The sequence below is a fragment of the Phascolarctos cinereus genome, unplaced genomic scaffold (genome assembly GCF_003287225.1).
Source record: "Phascolarctos cinereus isolate Bilbo 61053 unplaced genomic scaffold, phaCin_HiC Scaffold_4;HRSCAF=312, whole genome shotgun sequence".
NCBI lineage: Eukaryota > Metazoa > Chordata > Mammalia > Diprotodontia > Phascolarctidae > Phascolarctos > Phascolarctos cinereus.
Genome location: NW_027555847.1, coordinates 248,346,911 through 248,369,438, shown reverse-complemented (window position 1 = coordinate 248,369,438; position 22,528 = coordinate 248,346,911). Strand labels below are relative to the sequence as shown.

The window sequence follows — 22,528 nt, the reverse complement described above, 5'->3', positions numbered from 1 at the left end:
TAACTATTCGAGAGTTATCATTGGCTTCATATCTCTCTAACAGGATTGTATGTATTCTTTCTAGCATGTGGATATGGAGAACTCTTACCTTTGTGGATACTTGAAGATTAAAGGCCTTACCGAGGTAAGCATTCTATTAAAGTTAACTGGAAAACAATCAGCATTAAATAGTTTTATATAATTAAGGGCAGGAAATTTTAATTTCTAGATTCCAGATTCCAGATTAAGATTACTTTTGGCTAAACTTTGTTATCTTAAGATTAATTAAAAACTTAGTATTTTGAAGTTGGTAATTAAATAATTTTCTGAAATTTCTGGTTGCTTGGGGTAACCACAAGTTTTGACTTGACTAAAGAGTATGAACTGGAATTATGTGTTCTTCCATGCCACCCTTGTTTGCCATTGTCTTTTAGCTTAAATGCTAAAAGCAGCTGTTTTCCTTTATTCACAGCACAATATTCTTTGTAATGACAAATAACAGCATATTAAAGATTTAAGTTGTTAACATGATGGGAAGGTTGAGAGACTCGAGCAGTATGTAGTTTCCCTTCAATAAGAGTATCTGTTTTTGTTGAGTTGTTTTGTAAGTTTGTGGTCTCACATGTTTTGAGGTTGGCATGTACATGTAATAGGCAGGCTCTGTTTTGTGAACACTGTATTTAAATTTTATGTTAAAATTATTTATAAATTTTCTTTGCAACAACATAACTTCCAGATGTCTGTGGTATACCCTTTTGTACCACTGTGCTAAATAAAGCATTGGCTCTGGCTCTCTGATCATGTGGTTGGGGGCGATGGGGACACCCAAAGCAACTAGAGGTAAGGGGGTGTCACGTTGGTGGTAATTATGGAGCTGGGTGTACCTTGGAATCTTGGCCACCTTTAGCTCAGCTTAAATTAAAGTTTGTTAATGTCATTGCTTGCCTTAGAATATTTAAAATAGATTTCTATTAATATTTTTTGTTTTCTCTTATTTTCCTCTCATTCCGCCTTGCCAGAAAGCCATTCCTAGGTATCAAAGAATTTTTAAAAATAGAAAAAGAGGAAAAAGAGAAGCAAAATCAGTAAAACTAATTAACACATTGAAAAAAAAATCTGGTTTTTTTTATGCAGTGTTCCATACCTGTGGACTCCTGCCTTTAGGAAAGAGTAGGAGAAAATGTCTTCTTGTATTAATTCTGTGGGGCCAATTAGGTCCTTGATAATTTTCCTCTTTGATTGTTTTGTGGTTGTTCTTTCCATTTACATTGTCGTATTATTGTACATATTGTTTTCCTAGCTCTGCTTGCTTCACTTAAAAAATAAACTCTGCTCCATGACATATATACTTTTAGATTCAACAAACACTTATTAAGGCACCTATTGTATAGGCACTGAGATAAATATGCAAATGTTAGATGTATCCTTGCCCTCATGGAACTTACAGTCTAATAGAAGGTCAAGATAAAACCAAGGATAACTGTAATTCACATAACTGAATTAGAGGGTACAAAAAATGTATTGAGGGATATCTAAAGAGGAAAAATCAGTACCTTTGGGAGAAAGGCTTCCTATAGGGGAGGGAGCATTTGAATTGAGCTTTAAAAGACAAGAATTCAGCAGTGGAGGGACATTTCAAGCATGAGAATGTGTATTTGGGAATCAGTTGTTCAGGTTGGCTGAAATAGTACAGGGTAGAGAGAGGAGGCAGTAATAATAGATAAGGATGTGAGGTAGTATGGTGGCAGATCAAAAAGGCCCTTAACATGCAAGAAAAAAGAGCTTGAAGTTTACTCAGTGGGCAGTAGAAATCCATAATGATTTTTATGCAGAAGGGTGATGTGACCAGAGCCATACATAAGGAAAATTAATTTGTGAGGGATATAATAGATGGGAGAGGCAGCATGGCATAGTAGGCAGTAGAACCTTGGAGTCAGGAAGAAATGTCTATCTCAAATCCTGTCTTTTGACACCTAGTAGCTGTTTGACCATGGGGAGGTCACTTAACCTCAGTATCCTAAGAAACTCTGTACACAGACAGTAAATTGAAGATAAGTAGCTGACCTGTTTCAGTTGAGAGAGTTTCCACACTGGGAGTTCTCTACAACAGATCAACTCACAGGTTGTGACCAAAAACATAAATAACAGTTTTAGAATGAAGTATGGATTAGAGTGAAGAGAGGGAAGGGAAATGGACTAAGGAAGACAAGTTAGAAAGGTATTATCCAGGTGGAAGATAATGAGGGTTTTGAATTTAATTGGTGCGTGGCAATGGGAAATTGGATGTGAGAGAGAAAGAGAGAGGTTTGCCAAGGTAGAATTGCCAGGAATTTTTAAATGGCTATGAGGTAGAGTGTGAATATTATTGCATGTGTGAGGAAGACTAGCCTAGGCATGGTGCCCTTTTGCAGTCTCATAAAGCATCTGGACCTCTTCTCAGAATATCTTTAAATATTGAAGGAGATGCTAAATTACAGTTAGAGATAAGTGAAAATTTAAATGTAGTTGGTTTTTTCCTCAACTAAATTCAGAGATTTCCTGAAATCTATCCAAGTACTCCAGGTTAAGAACCCCTGTGTTGGGTCACTGGTCAAAGTATCTGCCAAGGAAATCTATTGTTTTAACTTTTCTCACAGTATAACTGCTGCTGCTGCTGCTTAAACAGCTTCTTTAGCAGTGTATTGGTATAGTTTAATACTATCAGAATGGATCTAAAGCTTTGGTAAAAATACTTTTAAAAGAGAAAAAATGTTAAAATAATTTTAAAACTCAGATTAGGATTATATAATTAAATTTTAAAAAACACCTTTGTAAATAGGCCCTGAAAAGCTCTCTTTTCTTTTCTTGGCAGTGTTTTCATCATTTTATTTTGTATTAGGGTCTGTCTTTAACTTTTGAAGTAGAAAAGTTAGATGTAAGTGGGTGTACCACAATCTTTTCCAATTATAACAAATTGAGAAAAAGGTCAAACCATTTAAAAAGTCATGATAGCTAACTGATACAAGTTCTTTCCATACTTGTATTCATCCGAGGTTGATGAAAAGTAATGATCTACTTTTTAACAGAAGCAGCCATTTCTGAAAGTATAGAGAAAAATTTTTCTTCCTTTGGAATTAATTCATTCTAAATTGAGAACTTACTTGGGAATTTGAAAGCAAGAAACCTCACCTTTCTTTTCCAGCCTGTAAATACCCAGGAAAAGGAAAACAAAGACTTGTGTTAATTACTTAACCTATTTTGTTTTTCATATTGACTTGACAATTAAGTGACCTTTTTTCTTAGTCCTCATTCAATTCAAGAAACATTTATTAAATGTCTGCAGTGTGCAAGAGACTGTGATAGATAGAAGGATAAAAATAACAGTTCATGTCTGAGGTATAATGAACAAAATGTTGGCATTGGAATCAGAGGACCTAAGTTCAAATCCTGTCTTGGGTGTGTATTCTCTGTGTGACCTTGGAGAAGTCATTTAATCTCCTTGGGCCTCAGTTACCTCATCTGTAATATCAGGGGATTTAAGAAGTTGACTCCTGAGGTTTCTTCCATCTTTATATCTGTGATCCCGTAATCCCTCAAGAAAGTAACATTCTACTAGGGGGATAAACCGTGTTCACAAATTTATCTTAAGTTGAGGAGTAAGTGACCACTAACAACTGGGGGGCCAAGGGAAGTTTCATAGAGAATGTTGCACTTGAGCTGAGCCTTTGTTCTGCTCCTGCCAACCAGGTGGTTCAGACTTGGAAATGGAATGAAATGAGACACTTGTAAACTATATAACATTTAGCGGAAGGAAGTTTATTCAGCAATATCAGGGGAAGGACATTTAACAAAGCTGCGGTGTCGATTCACTTGGTTACAGCTCCCCTTTCCTCCGTATTTGTTATGCGGCAGAATTCTTTCAAGCTCGAGGTATACATCCTAATTGTGTGTTGGACTTTTATCCTTTAAGCAGTCAGGACACTCTGAACCTAAGTTTCCTGAACCAGTTACATCTCAAGGGTTGCGTCATTGCTTTTTTAGGGGAAAACTAGGCTTTGTGGCAGGAATCTTCCATTCTTACTACCATGAGTCCCAAACAGATTAATAGTAGAGATAGCACCTATTATATCTCTCCTCTTAGGGGCAAGATCCTAAGTGCCTTTTAAGGGACTTTGCACTTCTTAAATGCCCTTAGAGCCATTAATCACCAATCACTGGACAGCCTCAACCTTGAGGATGCAAGGAGCCTTCCAGACAAAGGTAGCACTTGGAGGAGGAGACATCAGACAGAGTTCCCCAAAGGACACAAGACCAGAGGGACAGAATAAGGATGAGTTAGAGAAAGTCAAATGAGACAGTGGCTAAGAGCTGCCCTTCCATTGAGCCAGAGAACCTTTCACCTTTTAGGGTACAGATTCAGTTCCTGGTACATGAGACGTCCAAACCTGATAGTCAGGAGACATGATGACAGAGCTGTTCTTTCAACTTCAGTAGACTTTTGTCTTTTCCCTCATTAGCCTAGCATTCTTCCATTCCCTCATGCTTGGGCAGACAGCAATTATGGGTTTGACCACTGGATACTGCACTGGTACTCATGTGGAGGGGTCTCGTCAGGTCCAGATTATAGTGCTTACATATATATATATATATGCAGAGGGTCTGTAATGGGCCTTCCTGTTTTGCTGCCCGTGCTTCCTGGGCTTCCTATGTCTCTACTAACTACTCAGGCACTGTACTTCTGCCTGATTTGTGCTGCTTTCTTCAAGATAGGACATCATCACTCCTGGCTTGTCCATCATGCTGACAGGGTCATGGCTGTAGCAGTTTGCGTGATGACTTTATTCACCTCCTTGTAGTTCACTGTAAGCCTTCAAGTGGTACCTGCCTTCCTTGCTGGTGACACAGAGTTGTAAACGTAGTTGATATTGTGAAAGATACCAACCTCCTTCATCTATTACTAGGAAAGAAATAATTTTCATGGCTCCTGTGACCTGGTATCATTTGGTGCAATGGGATGTCTTGGATAACCCCAGTGGTTTCCATTTGGCCTTTCCCACGGTAACTTTTATAGAGGTTGCTCTAAGTGCCTTTGTAGGTACCAACATCCAAGGTCTCATAGCTGTCCATTCTAATGGGTCATCAGAATTATGACTCAGATGGAATCCCCTAACTACTCACCTCCCCTAACAAGTATATCTCTTTCCCTCAGTTAATAGTCTGTTCTCCCCCTCCCCCAACCCCCAGGGGACCTATTGGGCATTCCCTGGTATGATAGTAACCTGCCTGCTGATGTCTAGAAGGCTAATACATTTGGTGCCCCCCCTCCTTTCCAGGCCACTATGACTTGAACATATGGCCTCTGGTCTTCTGTGGTCCTAATATTAGAACGGCCCTAGCCAGGGTGACTTGTTCCAGAAATCCCACAAGCCTGGAGTCTCATACAAGGACTTGTGTGCCACCCTATAGACTGGCTGTCAGTCTAACCTCATATTTCAAGAACTACCCCTAAAGCACCTTATAAGTGGGGCTGTAGGAGAGCCATTCCTCTTCCTTAAATTTGCTCAGCAACAGCTATCCTGATCTGCTGTTATAAGGCCAACAGTTGTTATGTTCATGCCAACGTGATGGTGTAGTGGGGAAAGAGATGACCAAAGCCTCACTTATTGAACATGTATTAAATGATAGCTCTCTGCCAGACACTATGCCAGGAATTGGGGATACAAATGCAGTGTGGAAAAATTCCTACTGGGATTATATTTTAATGCAGGAAGACATGTATATATATGTGTGTGTATATATACATATATATATATATATATTTATATACATATATATATATATATTTATATATATATATATATATATATATACACGTATATATAAAAACCATAAATCAACTCAAAGTAATGGGGCTCTGCCCCCAATATAGGCTACGGTTGCTCTGGCCATTGGCTGGTCATAAGTTGTACGTAGTGGTAGGCATGGTAGTGGTGCCATGGCACATAATCATAGAGCCAATCCAACAGCCTCATATGTCTTGGGAATTTTGCCCCCTCCCTTGCAGAACTCTTTCAGGGTACTGGCTACAAAGGGAATTCATTTTTACTGGGCCGTGCAGATACAACTCCTTGGCTTAGCTACTTTCAGAGATGCAAAGAAGGATGGATCCCCATCAAATGATTTAACTAGCTTTGTAAAAGTAGTTTTTCTTTGATATGTCCAAACTACTACCTCACCAATCATTATTTTGGTGATTCTTTGTGACTTTGGTGATTTTGATTGTATTCTAAATTTTTCCTGCAGCCTCCTAAGTCCCTCAGTGGTTTAAAAACAAACAAAAAACCAAAAAAAACCCAAACCTCTGACCCTCTGGTGAATAGAGGCACCCTTCATTTTATAATAACATATAATAACTGGAGGCCCTCATTGGAGCAAGTTTCCAGTTGTCATATTTTCTTTATGCTAGCTGTCTAGCTTTTCTAGAGCTATTACCAACAGATACGAAATGTTATCCGTGATAGCTCCTTTTCTTCCTGGTAGAGTAGGCCTACCAGATCACTGGGAAACCCTCCCTGTCCCATTGAAAGGACTTAGCATATTCATTGAGAAGTGTGGCCATGCAAGTTACCAGATTCCTGTATGAGGCCACCCAGGCATCCATAGTTCCCTTCCTCTCCCTTACCCCTCCTCTACATCATTCTTTCCTCTTTTTAACCATCAGGTTAGCCAAGAGGTCATTCCAAACTATGACGAATGCTTTGGGCCAGGCTGTTCTCAGGCTGAGTTTTAGAATGAAACAATATAGAGTACTCATACATTTAACAAAAAACTTACTCAGTTGTAACATGAAATGAGTATTCATCAGAGCTGATTCATACAGGGTTGTATCAGTTAGGTGTACCTCCCCTTGCCTCTGCCTTTGCCATGGTGGTACATCTGAATGGGTTTGCTGATGTACATCAAACTTGAGAAGGACTCCTGAGATGATTAGGCCCTGAGGTTGGTTTCGTTGCCTTTTTTAGTGATAAATTAGCCTGTGTGGCTGGAAATTTTGACCTTATTGCCTTGGGTTCCAGCCAGATAAGTAATTAATGTTACTCCTACCATAGCCTTGAAGGAAGACAATTTTTGAGGAGTGAAGAAGTAGCAGTACATTGGAGGCAGAGGAGACTTGAGAAGGGAGTAGTCAGACAGTAAAAGGTTTCCCTCTTGAGATTGTTAGCTCCTTGCAAGTAGAGATTGTTTGATTCCTCGTCCTTGTTTTATCCTTGGTGCCTGGCACATAGTAGATGCTTATTAAATGCTTAATTGTTAAGGAAAAGGAGAGCATTTCCAGGAAGAACGATCAGCTTATAGGGTCAAAAGCTGTGGAACAGGGGCAGCTAGGTGGTGCAGTGAATAGAGCTCTGGTCTTGGAGTTGGGAAGACCTGAGTTCAACTCCAACCTCAGACACACTTAACACTTACTAGCTGTGTGACTCTGGGAAAGTCACTTAACCCCAAATGCCTCACTAAAAAAAAAAAAGAAAAAAAGCTGTAGACCTGTCAAGGAGAAAGGACTGAGAAAAGCCAATCAGATGTAGCAGTTAAGACATAAATACAACATTTGGAGAATGCCAGTTAGAAAGTTGGCATCAGGATGTTATCTTCTAAAGTCCTTGTTAAGAGTTAGCATGTAAAACATAATACAGTCCAATTGTTAAACAGTAAAACTGAAACTAGGAAACTCCCTCTGGCACCTTACATCTAAGACAGTATTCCTCTAAGTGTGGTCTTGGTAGGCCAGAGATTCCCAGAGACCTTTTCATGGAGTCTGCCATGTGAAAAAAATTTTCATAATAATATTAAGACATTTAAATTTCTAATATAATGAATATCAATAGATATAACCCACATAAGCATAAGCTCTTGGGGGGTGGCCCTCCGTCATTTTAAAGAGAGTAAAGAGGTACTGAGACCAAGAAATTTGAGAAGTATCAGTCTGAGATTTGCCTAGAGCATTGAGAAGCTTAAGTTACTTGTCCAGGATCACACCCAGATTGTGTATGATAGGCAGGACTTGGAACTCAGGTCTTCCTAGCTTCAAAGCCATTTCTCTATCCACTGTGCCATTCTGCCTCTCAAAAACTGAGACTAGAATAACTTAAACATTTTAAATACATAGGCAAACTTAACAGAATTTGAGATATAGAATAGTAAAGCTGAAACTTCAAAACCAGGCATTAAAGAAGTTCATATTTAGAGCCAATAAACAAAAAAGACTAGAGAGGATCTTCTATAGAGAAGTAAGAATGATGTTAAAAATCCTTGAAACTTTCTCTCTGAACTGAATTAAGCAAGTTTTATATATGTATAGCAGACTCCGGGAGGTCCTAAAAACCAGTATGTATATATTGGGAGAAAAGGGAGACAAAATGGTAAAAAGGACTAGGCAGTGCCATCTCTGTAATCTCGTTAGTGGGAATGTTGGAGACGTCTTCTCCCTTACTAATTCTTTATGTCTCTGGAAAGCACTGCTTTGATTGATACTTGCTTATATTACCTGAAGAGACCAGCTTAAGGTATGCACAGTTCATGACCATCATGATATTCCTGTTAGGTGATTAGTTAATCTTTGGTCACAAAATGATGGTTCCCCTTCTCTGTTCTTCAAAAGATGTCCTAAAGCCAGTACTTTTTTTGTTTTTCCATATCTTTTGATTGAAACAGCATTCCACATACATCAAGGCCTAATCCCAAAATCCTAGGACTCCTTTCTGTATACACTGCACTTTTGAGGTAGGCATCAGAACTGTAGAAGGTTAAAGGCAGATGGGTGCTTAGAGATGATTTAAGATCATTTAAGATCCCCATTGTATCAGTTTGGAACTAGGGCTAGAACCCAGGTTTCTTACATAATTCAGTTAGTTTCTATACCGTTTCCATATTGAATTACCTCTATTGGGAAAGTTTCCTTTTAATTACAAACAAAACTCTTATGCTATAACTTGCAAGGTATAGTGCAGGACCCATATTACTAAATGACCAGCTTTTGCCTCTCAAATTCCTGCTAACCTTTGCCTGCTTTTTCCAGGGAAGTGACAGTTATTTATTACCAGATGAGTGGAGAAGTAGATGGATATATTTAATTTTCTCCAGGTGTAGTTTAAGGAAGTAAAGAGTGGAAAAATGTAGAGAGGTAAACATCAAATTCATAAAATCTCACTTAATCTAGTCCAAACCTGAGTGGAAATTCCCTCTACTATATTCTCAATAAATGACTATCTAGCCTCAGACTTAAGATCTTATCTTCAATGATGGGGAGCTCATTTACTAAAGTAGTCCATTCCACTTTTGGATGTCTCTAATTGTTAGAAGTTTTTGTTTATGTCAGGCTGAATTCTGCCCTTCTTTTTCTCCATCATGTATTCCTAACTCTGCCTCCTGAGGCCAGGTATATTGAAAGGCATATCTAATCCCTCTTCTTTGAGGTAGACCTTCTGATGGTTGAAGACAGCTGTCTTATTACCCTTTAGTCTTCTTTGTTCTCTGTTAGATATCCTTAGTTCCTTATACTGATCTTCTTATGAACTTTAGTTCAGAATTTTTAATTTGATATATAGCAAAAGTTTACTGCCCAAATTAAAATTCAAGCAACAAAATCAAATACATTTACATTTATGTCTCTAAAGCATAAACATGAACAATACATGTCAATTGAGAGTGTTGTGAACTGGTCAAACAAAAGTCAGAAATTTATTAAAGTTATCAATAAATGTGTATTTATACACATGTGTGTATATGTATGTATATATACATATATCTTTATTATTGAAAATTCTCAGCTTTGCCAAGAAGCCATGTTTAGTTGTGTAGCAAAACTACTTGAAACTTGCTTGTTGGGAATCACTGCTGAAACTCTGGTTTTTGTTTTAATTAGATGATGCTAAGAATACCCAAATACCTTATTTGTAAATAGCTACAATTTCTTAACGTATGGATAGTGAGATACTGATGACATTTTATTTTCTCAATTTTGCATATTATTTTAGATTTTGGGAACAATTGCCCTTTACTAAACAAATTTCAGAAACCCATTGACAGAGATCAGCGCAAGGGTGGTAAGGCAGTTGGCCTAAAGATTGAAGTGAGTGAGGTAGCATAGTGTAGTAGATAGGGAGACAGGAAGACCTGGGTTCAAGCTCCATGTCTGTCACATACTGGCTGCTTGTCCCTGTATAAGGCCCTTAATCTCTTAGTATTCCCTGGCAACTCTCTAGGTTTTAGAGCAGATATAAAAAATATGCATTTGTAGAAGGAGATGCTCACCCGGAGCTCTCCATACTGAAGAAATCATAGACCTCATTTTTTAAATTTCATTTTTGTACTTGAGTGTAAGATTGTGCCAATTATTAGGTGCCACAATACCTGGTACTGAGATTTGTTAGGCCTTGAAACACTCATCTTTCTAGCTTGTAATTTGTCTGTTTTATTTCACCATTGAGATCATAAGTCTCTGGAGGACAATTAGCGTCATGTAGGTTTTTCTTCTATAGCATTTAGCAGTATACAAGGTACATAGTAGGCAGTCAGCAAATATTTGAGTGAAAGAATTAAGAAAGAGAACCATAATTCATATTTGTATTTATTTAAACCTCAAAAAGGTTTTTTTATGTTGATTTTGCTAAAAAAAATTACATTTGTTGAAAAGGCTGTCCAAGACAAATTATACATATTGTTCTTGGTGATTGTTGTCCTTTCAGTATTGTGTGAAGAAAAAAATCCTGTAAGATTCATGTTTAGCCTGTTAGTTAAAAAGAATTCATCCTCCCAGTGACATCACCAGTATCTTGTCATGTAAATTGATAAATAAAATAGCTAGCTAGATACAGATATAATAGATTGGAGAGAGAGACACACAAAATAAGGGCTTTAAAATGTTTTTGTACCTTTTGAAAATGAACTTTACACCTTGGTACAACTTTGATGGCCAACAGAATTTATCTAGACAAATCACTAGAAAATGATTAGAGATACCTAATGACAAATCAGTTTGGCTAAACTTCTTAAGTTATAATTCATTCATGCTTTTTCTTGTTTGGAGGAAAGAAGAAACTACTGTCAGTGGGAAGATGTTTAGCTTTGGCATTAGAAGACTTATGTCTTAAATCTCTTCCAAGTTTGTGTGATCTCAAGCAAGTTACTTTCCCATTTCTGGGCCTTTGTTTCCCCATCTGTAAAATGAGGGGATTAGATTTGCTCCTCTAATGATCTCTAAGGTCCTTGTAGTTCTAAAATAAGAACTATGAAAAATAAAAATAAATAAATAAAATATAAAAATGAAATATGAACTATGAACATTATTTCAGTAGAAATCCAGTTAATTGGCTTTATTTGGGGGTAAAGGAAGGTGTCAATTTAATAAGCATTTTGTCATGTCTAGAAATCATTAGAGGAAACTGGCCTTCTGGCCCACTAGAAGTACATGATTTTGGGGGGGTTTTTTTGGCTAGGCAGTGGGGTTAAGTGACTTGCCCAGGGTCACACAGCTAGTAAGTGTTATGTGTCGGAGGTCAGATTTGAACTCAGGTCCTCCTGAATCCAGGGCCGGTGCTCTATCCACTGCTCCACCTAGCGGCCCCTATGATTTTGGGGTTTTAGAGTTGGAAAGGGGTTTAGAGTTCATCTAGTCAAATCCTTTCATTTTAGAAGTAAAGCCCAGAGATGTGAAGAGACTTTAGCAAGGTCACAGGCTAGTGGTAAAGTCAGTAGTACATCTAGGATTTTTATCTAGGTCTTCAGACAACAAATACATTGTTCTTTCCACTACCTTTTACTGCCTCTCTAATATTAATTTACATGTGTTGACCTCACTTGCCTTCTCTTTCAGATCCATTCCCTTTTAGAAGCCAAAAATGCTAGTTTTAAAAATTTTACTTTTATAGTCCTTCCCAGTACTATTTACTGGTGGGCCTTTTTGTATCCTGTCAAATGCAATTTGTAGTCTTGTGAAAAGAGTTAAGACTATCAGTTTCTACTTGGGAAATTTTCCTTTTTTATCTAGTTTATTCACTGTTAAACAGAAAAACTGTGTACCATGGGCTGTGCTCCTTGTTGAGGAGGTAAAAATGAATAATAAAATAGCCTCTAGCCCCAAGGAGTTTATAATCTGGTAGGGAGGATAAGACCACAAACAACTCTAATATAAGTTAGAATACTCACTTAATTGGTGCATCTTTATATATAAACATAGAGGATATCCACTGGCTTTGTAGAAAATGGGATCTGTTGACTCAGGTTCAGAATATCTTGAAGCATCTGTCTGAAAAATAAGCAGCAGTTTTCCTGTACATCAAATTCTCTAAGTTGTAGACATAGTGGAAACATTCTTGATTTTATGAAGCTTTCAGGATTGTATGTGCCTGGTTTATTCTAGTCTGGTATAATCTATTCAGTTAAACAGACATTAAATGCCTCCTATATGTTAGGTGCTGGGGGATACAAAGACAAATAAAAATCCCTGGTCTCCTAGAACTTCCATGTGTTGAGGGAAAGAAACTGTTACATAAATATGTATAGTGCACTGAAAACTGAAGAAGAAGAGAGAGGTGTTTATGTAGATGTTGAATTGTATAAAGCATTTAATGGGGGGAAAGCAGTAAAAACAATAGAATATAATTGAAAACTTTTCTTTATTACAGAGTCTTTTACAGGGGAGATGCTGATATGGGGCAAAACTAGTATTAAAACAGTAGCCCTTAAAATATATATTATATGCACGTGCACACACACACACACACACATACACATATATATATGTATCATTGTATGAATACTGTTGGAAACAACATAAGAAAGGTTATAGAGAATTTAAAGAAAAATCATGTGGCCTTATTAATATGGGGGGGAAGAGTGGGGAGCAAGACAGGGAAGTGGAGTTAGGAAGACAAGGGTTCCATTCTTTTTGGACATATGCTGGCAGTATGACCTTGGCCCCAGGCAATGCTCTGAGATTTTAAGTGGCAGCGCAGGTGCTTTACCACTTTGGAAAAGGTTGTTTCCCCACTGGGAGTTCCCTATGCCAGTGGAATTACAGGTCTGACTGTATGGGTGTAGAGGCACACACATACATATATACACCCATACTCATATAATTTGTTCTTTTTGTATATGAACATGCTCATTTTACTTTATATCTGTTGAGTTCAAAATTACTCTGATCTCAACTGGTACCAAATAAAATGAGCATATTCTTATGCAAAATAGAGCAGATAATGAGGCTTATATATGAAACTGAGTATTTATTACTTGCTTTTTTGTTAAAGTATATAAAATCAAAGCTGTCCTTGTTGCTTGCTTTAGTTCTTAAAACATTTAATTTGGACCCACTTACTTTGGTTGGTTTGGTTTGAAACTGCTCTTTGAAAAACAAGATCTGCTAAGCTGTCATCTGCTTACCAAGGTATTATAAAACTCCCATGACAGAAATATTTTGAGTTATTAGTGATTCTGTGCTTTTGGCATCAGACTTTCAAAATGCTGCAAACACAGGAGAGACCCTCTCATTTGTGGACAATATGAATAAAATTAAGTGTCTACAGCCTCTGCTGTTGGCAGATGTTCTATAGGTTTTAACTCTGATTTGGATCACTGCTTAGCAATGTTAACTTTTATCCAAGTGTTAGAATGAAGAAGATTAAGTTTTTGCTAAGAGTTTAAAAAAATATTTTATTTTGTTATAGGAATACCCAACTCTTACTACCTTCTTTGAAGGGGAAATAATCAGCAAAAAGCACCCATTCTTAACCCGAAAGTGGGATGCAGATGAGGATGTAGATCGTAAACACTGGGTGAGTAACTCCTTGGATGATACACTTTGACTCTTCCAATGACAATTTGATAACTAAAGGTAATTTAGAGATTTAGGATTTTTTAGGCTATTGAACATTTCCAAGCCTAAAGAAAAAGAAAGGTACTTTTCTGATAGGCCAGGAAATTAAAGCTATGAGCAAAATGGGAATTTGTTCCAATATACTCAAATGGTGGTCTTACTAATGTGAGTATTTCCTCCAGCAGTGCAGTGTAACTCATCCACAACTGAGCCATTTTGTGGGAATCTTCATGTTTGACACAGAGGGGCCACCCAGTATGCTGGGGGAACATCCTTGAGTTTTCCTGACATCCCAAGGATACTAAGGAAGCACATGGCCTCTCTAAGAGTTAACTTTGTTCTTTCAACATGAACAGCACATCATCTTTTTCATTTGTGCATTTCTTTGATGATATCTTTTATACCACTTCTTTGTAATTAATTTCTTGTTCATATATGTTGTAGCCTGCTTACATCTACCATGTTTCTTACTGTTGACCTTTGAGTGAATTTCAACTTCATTCTTTGGAGCATATAGTATTTCATGACTTATAGCCAGTGTAACATTACCAGAAGAACACTAGTTTTCAGGAAATTAGCCTTCAAACAGAGGTCTTTGCATTTAATTCTAGAATGGATTCTTAACCTTTTTTGTATCATGGAGTCTTTGGCAGTCTGGTAAAGTCTGTGGATCTTTTCTCAGAGGAATGTTTTTAAATGCATAAAATAAAATACATGGAATTATAAAAGAAATAAATTATATTAAGTTATCAAAATATTAATTATATCTTACTATATTTGTATTGTAGTAATATGACAGAATATTTTTGAAATATAGACAAGTTAAATTTTATTTTTTAAACGAATTTGTGAAAGCTGTTGCTTAGTTTGAATAAGACCATTAAGCTGTAGAGGTCTTCGACAAGGCAACACACATGACATGTTGGACATGCAATAACTTAAATTTTTTTTTCTTGATGGTTACAAATATTGAAAATCTTGGTTCACAAAGATATATTGTTATAAATGGAATTAAAGCTTCCGTAGCTCACTTTACAAGGCATGAGCATAGAGTTCTGTCAGTGAACACTAGAATTCTGAAGGCATTTTGAATTAAACTCAAATACATTAAGTTGTCATAAGTTTTTGGTCCTAAAATCAGTGAGTTCATCTTTGGCTAGGTCATCATCTTCAATACAATTTATGTCAAAGAAAAAGACTGTCAGTCTTATGGTTCAGCTTTAATATCATCTAAATAGAAGTAGCTTTTGAAAGAGTTCTGAAATGTTTCTAGTTGTTTGTAGATTTCTCTTTTCAAAGAAATTGACAGGTAATTTTGTATCTCAATTCAGTTTTAGTAAAGCACTTCCTTTGACTTTTGAAAGTTTGTAACTTCTATCCTCACTTTCATACTGGCATCTTAGCCAAGAAAGCTAAAACATTTGTCAGTATCATCCATATTGGTGACTTCAGGACCTTGAATTGAAATATTTGTGTCATTAATGTGATTAAATATATCTGCCAGGTAAGCCAGTCAGTAAATAAATACTTTCTTTCAAAGCGCTTCATTCAAGAGTGGGTTTTCTTTTTCTTTTAGAAAAAATGAGACTTGTGCCCTTAATTCTTGGAAGCTCTTCAAGACTTTTTTCTCTTGAAAGCAGTGAACTTCTGTGTGGTAGATAAACACTTCTGTTTTGTTCCCATTTCTTGACAAAATCTTCTAAAACTGTGATGATTTACAGACCTGCTTCTGATAAACTTGGTAACTTATGACTATTGACAAAAGTTCTTTCAGGATTTTTGGAAGAGTCTTTGTTGCCCTTGCATGTCTGTGATGATGGGAGGGGCTTCTTTTTTCATTAAAATAGCAAATGCTGGTGCATTACTGGAGTATCACCGGAACTCCGTCTGTGTAAAGATTATGGAACTTTACTCCAAAGTCTTGTTTGATGAAAATATTTTATTATTTCTAAAGGTTGACAGTCTTTTTAATTTCCAAAATGGACCCAGAAAACAAGAATTCTTTGATGTCAACATATACATAGCAAACAAAAACAAGGAGCTGGTTCTACTGAGAGATGTCTTATTTCATCCAGTAGCATACTGGAGGGGGATAGTGAGCCAGCCAATTCCTTGGTGACCTGCTTCAAAATGTCCACGATTCTAGAATGTATCATATCATTTCATAATGGAACTGCTTCCAGATTTTCCTCTGTTGTGGACCACAAACTATTTTGGCCATTGCCAGTACAGATGGCTTTACTAAAATCTCTCCAGGAGTGAGGGGATTTTTTTGCTGGGTAGTTCATTAAGCAGCTTTATGAAATGTTTCAAGAAAAAGTTTCTGTGAAATGGCAAATCCATGTTTGGAAAGTGTCTCAGTTTTTTCAAATTGAGATTTCTTTGCACAGAAAGAACTCATATCTTTATATGCATTTTATATATATATATATATATGTAAGAACATGCAACTTCACAATTTGGTGACTGAACAACTACTAAGCACAATAGTGCCCTGGCCAATTTCTTTGCATGAGCATCTGTAGACAGGACTAGGATCACATGAGATCTAGCAGCGGGTCTAACTACAATAATTTTGAAATAGTTTGAGCATAAATGATATTTTGAGATATCTGTAACAAATGTAACCTGATATGATGCTATTTGTAATTTCTATTGGTAACAAAGTCACAGGTACTGGTAATACTACTATGGTTTATTGCCTGTGCGTTGAGAAAATTAAATTGATATTGTGTCTTTTTTTATTGATCCTATTTAAAAATAATTTACTTTGTCCTGTAATTGCCTTAGTTATGGTTCTTTGTCCCTGAACTTAGTTCAGAAATTCAGCTGGCCTGTAATGAGTTCCGTTTAGAAATCCAGCTCTCTTGCTGATTGCTATTTTATTCTTGCCTTGAAGAAATCTGCTGTCCTTCTTTTTGTGGTGGCAAAGAATTGGAAATTGACAGAATGCCCATCAATTGGGGAATGGCTAAACAAGTTGTGGTATATGAATATAATAGAATACTATTGTGCTATAAGAAATAACAAGCAGCATGTCCTCCTGAAAAACCTGGAAAGACTTAACATGAATTAATGCTGAATGAAATGAGCAGAACCAGGAGAACATTGTACACACTAACAGCCACATTGTGTGATGACTGAATATGATAGATCTTTGCATTGCTGAGAAGAACTAAGTCTAAGACAACTCCAAAAGACTCACGATGGAAAATGCTATCCACATCCAGAGAAAGAACTTAGGAGTCTAAATGCAAATGGAAGTGTACTATTTGCTGTCTTTTTCTTTTATTGTTTTGTTTTATTTCTTCTTTCTCGTGGTTCCTCCCAGTAGTTCTAATTCTTTACATCATGACTAATGTGAAAATATGCTTAATATGAATGTGTAAGTAGAGCCTATATCATATTGCATGCCATCTTGGGAAGGGGGAGGAGAGGAGGGAGTGAGAAAAAATTTAAAACTCAAAATCTTATGGAAGTGAATGTTGAAAACTAAAAATTAATTAATTAATTAATAATAATTAAAAAAAGAAACCTGGTATCTTTGAGGGATGTGGATAGATGAGTCAGGTCCATTATCTTTACCCTACCAGGCTATCCTTTAAGGATGTCTGGTTTGCTATCCGAAGAAATCTGGTCCACTATCTCTAACCTTGCAGGTGGGTTCAAAACAATAGACACTTCTTAGTTGCAGGAGGGGTGTTACTAGCCCCTCATTCCCAATTTCCAACCAGTCATTGTCCCCCACACCTCAGCTCTGTAACCAGTCATGACTTGTTCAGAAGTTCAAAACTTCTGTGAAGTTTTGTTCCTTGTTCTGTACTCCCTCCAAACTATTTAAGGGAGTTGTCTACCTCATTTGGGATCTTAGCTTTGCTGAAGAAGCTGAGATCCTATTTATTGATAGATTTGTGCTTTACTAAGAAATTGATCATGCTCAGAACTTTGTGCCTCAGTTTGCCTTAATTTTAACTGTTATAGCTTATAATTGACAGAATTGCAAAACTTCATTTAGAGTTTGGTAGAAATAAAGATGCAATTTTTTTCCATCCAAGTTCATGGACCCTAAATTAAGAACCTCTGTCCTAGAGGTAGTAGGAAGCCACTGGAGTTTATTGAGCAGAACAGAGTGACGTGGTTAATCCTATGGTTTTGGACTGTCACTATGGCTGCTTTATGGAAAATGGTTTGGAGAAAAGAGAGACTTGAAGCATGGAGATTAACTAAGAGGCAGCTGTCGTAGTGTAGGTAAGAGGTGCTGAAGGAAGAAACTAGGGCAGGTGAGTTGAGAAGTGACAGATTCAAGAGAGTTTGGGGAGACAGAATCAACAAGACATAACAGCTGATAGGTTATATGGGTTAAAGGGGAGTAAGAAGTCAACAATGACAATGAAGTTGAAGGCCTAGGTAATTAGGAGAATAATAATACCCTCAATAGAAATAAGGAAATTTGGAAGATGGGTGAAAAGATAATGAATTCTGTTTGAGATGTGTAGAGTTTGAGATGTGTACAGAACATCTTGTTTCAAATGTTCATTAGGTACTTGGTATTGCAAGACTGAATGTCAGGAGGGAGGCCAGAGAAGGATGTATAGATCTGGGAGTAATAGATGATGTTATATTCTAGGTAAATAACTGGGTATGTACAAAATATGTATAATATAAATGAGATTATCTCAGAGATGAGACCATAGCTTGGGCATACAGAATGGGGCTTCTGTGGAAGGTGGGATTTCAGCTGAGTCTTCAAGGATGCCAGAGAAGCCAAGAGTTAATCAACATACATTTCAATATGCCAGGTACTGTACTAAGCTTGAGATGACAAAAAAAGTAAAAAACAGCACCTACCCCCAAGGAGCTCACATTCTAATGTAGGAGAAAATAGGCAAATAACTATGTACATATAAAATATGAGGGTGTATATTGTGTGTGTACGTGCAAGAGAGAGAGAGAGACAGACAGAATGAATCAATGAATATAAGTAGAAAGTTATTTCCAAGGGAAGGCACTAGTATTATGGGATACTAGGAAAGGCTTTTAGCAAAGAGTAGGGTTTTAGCTGAGGCAGAGACGAGTAGGAAAAGAGTTCCAAGCATGAGGGATGGCCAGTGAAGTGGCACAAAGTCTGAAGATGGAGTGTTGTGTTTGAGATATAGCCAGGAAGCTAGTGTCACTGTATCTCAGAGTGTATGGAGTGGGAGGTAGGATGTGAGAATACTGGAAGGAGCATGGGTTTGAAAGGGCTTTGAAAGCCACACTGAATTCTACATTTGTTCCCAGCAGTAGTAGTGAGCTGTTGGAGTTCATGAGGGGAGGGATGTGTGTGTGATATGATCAGACCTGAGCTTTAGGAAGATCACTTTGATAGAATGGAGAATGGACTAGTGAGAAGTGAAATTCAATAATCTATGAAATATTGATGAACATCACATAGAGAAGGCACATGGTGGGTATGTGTGGTTTGCAGTGTATGACTGACAAGAAACTATAAAGAAGAACAGAAGTAAAAGATGTTAAGGGGCAGCTAGGTGGCGCAGTGAATAGAACACCAGTCCTGGAGTCAGGAGGACCTGAGTTCAAATCCAGCCGCAGACACATAACACTTACTGGCTGTGTGACCCTGGGCAAGTCACTTAACCCCATTGCCTAGCGCCCCCCCCAAAAAAAGATGTCATTAAGCAGTTATATGATGGGAAGGAAAAAATGGGCTGTTCAAATGGAGAGGGATAACAGATGGATGCCAAAATGCTCCCCTGGTACCACCCTTTCGGAGTCAGAAAACAGCAAGGAAGGCCTCCATCACATTGGGTGGCTTCCCTTATGGGAAGACTGAGCAGGAGTTGCACAGGAAGCGCTGACATGGTTGTGTAAGATCTGCATCATGAGAAGGAACTTTTAAATTGTGATCATGGATCCATTTGAGTATTGTCTTTAAATGAACATACAGTCCTAGGATTAGTGTCCTAGTGAAGTAACTCTATTAAATGACAATCCCATTCCTGCCTGAGCCAGCAAGAACAGAAAGGTAAATGTAAAATTTGCCAAGGGATAACAAGAAATCTAAATGGAGAGGAAAACAGACAGTATAGACATGAAGTTCATTCTTTCAACAATCTATTTAAACACCTGTTCTGAGCAAAAACTTTTGGGGTAGGCCATTGAGGGTGTGTGTGGGCGGGATGGGGGTGAAGACCCAAATAATAAATACATTTCTTTATAAGTTCCTCATGGAGCTTATAATTTAGTAGAAAGAAACAAAAGCCATGAAGAAGTGAGAGATTTATTCCCATTAATGGATAGTAGCCAGGAAAAACTTAAAATTAGAATCTTTTTCATTATTTTTTCTCTTGTGGCCAAGAAAAAACACTGACATCTTCCCACTTGCTTTTCAGTGTGATTGAAAACAGTTGTCTGTTTTAGAGTTTCTACTTATTGACAATAATATGGATTCCAGAATTTTGTTCTTTCCATTGGTATTCATAAACATGATGTCCTGTATTAGCTCTTGATTCTGGCATATCAGTCTTCTTTTAAAAGACTTATTTCTATGTGACCCTTGCTTTATAATTTTCACAAACCTTAGAAGTAGTAGTGATGAGGAGTGAAAGTATATTGTTGAGGCATACCAAGGATCAACTCTATTTGTTAATATGATGTAAACAAAAATGAGATGTGCTATTTTCCTAGGTGTAGAGGGCCATGATGGAGAGACTGCTGAGGTTTGTCAAACCTGACAACCACTGCCTACTTTTGGTGATTCATATGGGGACAGATTATCCTAACCAGAAGGATCTAAAGAAGCGTTGCTAGGGGTTGTGGAGATGTTAAGAAGCTGAAGACATTAAATGTATAGGTTGATGCCAGTTAAAGGCAGGGGAGTCAGAAGAGACTTTGGAATTTGGAAAGTAAAGAGCTGATTAAAAATTATGTCTGAGAATAAGGTTTGTGTTCTGGACCATGGCTTAAAATATAGAAATAATGGTTTCTTGGCTCAGAGTAGTGTACCTAATTGGGGCTGGTAGAAATATATTTGCTTGTAATCATGCTAATCTGATCAATTTCTGATCAATATCAGTATAACTGATGAGCATAGTGGAAATAAATCACCCTTTTGTACTGACTGGGTCCTTACAGCTGCACAATGTCATTTAATTTGGCCTCTATTCCCCTTCTGTCTCCACATTTGAGAAAATCAAGGATATTCATCTTGAACTCCTTCTCTTTCAATGTCAACTCCAAATCCCTTTATATCTTTATACATCGTCTATCCTTTTTATACTTTTCTCTGAGAAAGGGATAGCCCTTTCTCCACATCAAGATCGATCCCCCTACATATACCCTTGGTGTTCTTCTCTCCTATATTTGCTGAAAGCTTTCTTCATTGACCATTTCTGTTGGACATTTTTCCCTTGACTAAACACATCCCCTTCAACATTGACTATTCCCATCTTTTGTTATCTTTGCCCATTTTTAGAGTATGAGTGAAACCTCGGAGTTGTTTTAATTTGAATTTCTCTTATTAGTGATTTGGAGCATGCTTTCTTGTGGTTCTTAATAGTTTGGCTTTCTTTTGAGAAAAAAACTATGATGACAGTTACATATTTTATATTGTTTGATTTTAATTTGATGTCATTTTATAGTGATAGGACTCACTTAGGCTGAATGATCCTAATGCCCATAGAAGCATATAAGTTGCTGTTGACTGTGTCAGGCAGATACGGGTTGCAGCTTTGAGACTGGATGAACTTTTTACCTACTGAAGGGGCTTTGAGTCATTCTCTAGCTGCTGCCTTAGTTAACATTAGATCCTTCCCACTTTGTGGTTTCGATCAAGAAACTCCCCCTTCTTGAGTTTCACCCAAACCTGATACCAATAAGGGATTCCAAGAACTTTTCTACCACATCTGGGCCTGATTAGGAATGCCCTCTCCTACATCTGGCACCAATTGCCTATTCTCTACCAAGCCCATTCTTAGGGTACATAATTTTGCCACCCAAACCCCAACTTTGATCATGTTCCCTTCCCAACATATCTTTCTCAACCTCAGGCTAGTGGAACTTTCATGTAGGGACAAACCTTGTCTGTTTATATTGCCATAATGTGTGTATCCTTTTGCTGTGTTGCATAATAATAAAATTTGTGATTGCATCATTTCCTGAATACCAGTTGCTAGAAATCTGAAACCCCCAGGTTTAGCCTGAGCAATAAGAGGTCAAATAAAGCAGCATCCTTTGATCACTTATTTATTGGGTTTTGGTCACATCTATATATTACCACCCCTTCTACCTCGCCCCCTCCCTCAATCTATTTATGTACACACAGAGATGTGTGCGTGCACGTGCGACATATATACGCATGCATATATATCTGTTTATATATCTTGGATACCAAGTGCTTAGGAGGGAAATTTGATACAAAGATTTCTTTTCCCATTTGAATTCTTGCCTTCTTATCCCTAGGTTCATTATTAATTTTGTCTGTGCAGAAGTTTCTCAATAGAAGTTATCTATTTTCTTTTGTAATTTATGAATTTAAATGGTAAGACATTTGGAGCACATAAGTTTAATATTGATGTTGCTTTGTTGGTTTCCCATTTGTCTCCAAATCTCCTCACTGGGGTCTGTGCTCTCTCACTCTTCAGGGTTATTTTCCCCCCAGGAGCCCTGATTCACTTTCACCTGAGATAGAATGAGTGCTCT

General features: G+C 37.3%; 1 protein-coding gene across 1 annotated transcript in view; it reads left to right on the top strand.

Annotated features, from left to right (window-relative positions):
* Window positions 1-22,528, top strand: part of GID4 (GID complex subunit 4 homolog) — a 40,339-nt gene that overhangs the window by 6,509 nt on the left and 11,302 nt on the right. Inside the window, exons 2-3 of the mRNA XM_020967387.2 lie at window positions 65-124; window positions 13,680-13,787. Of these exons, the coding sequence (XP_020823046.2) occupies window positions 65-124; window positions 13,680-13,787 (168 nt within the window). The remainder of the gene's footprint in view (window positions 1-64; window positions 125-13,679; window positions 13,788-22,528) is intronic.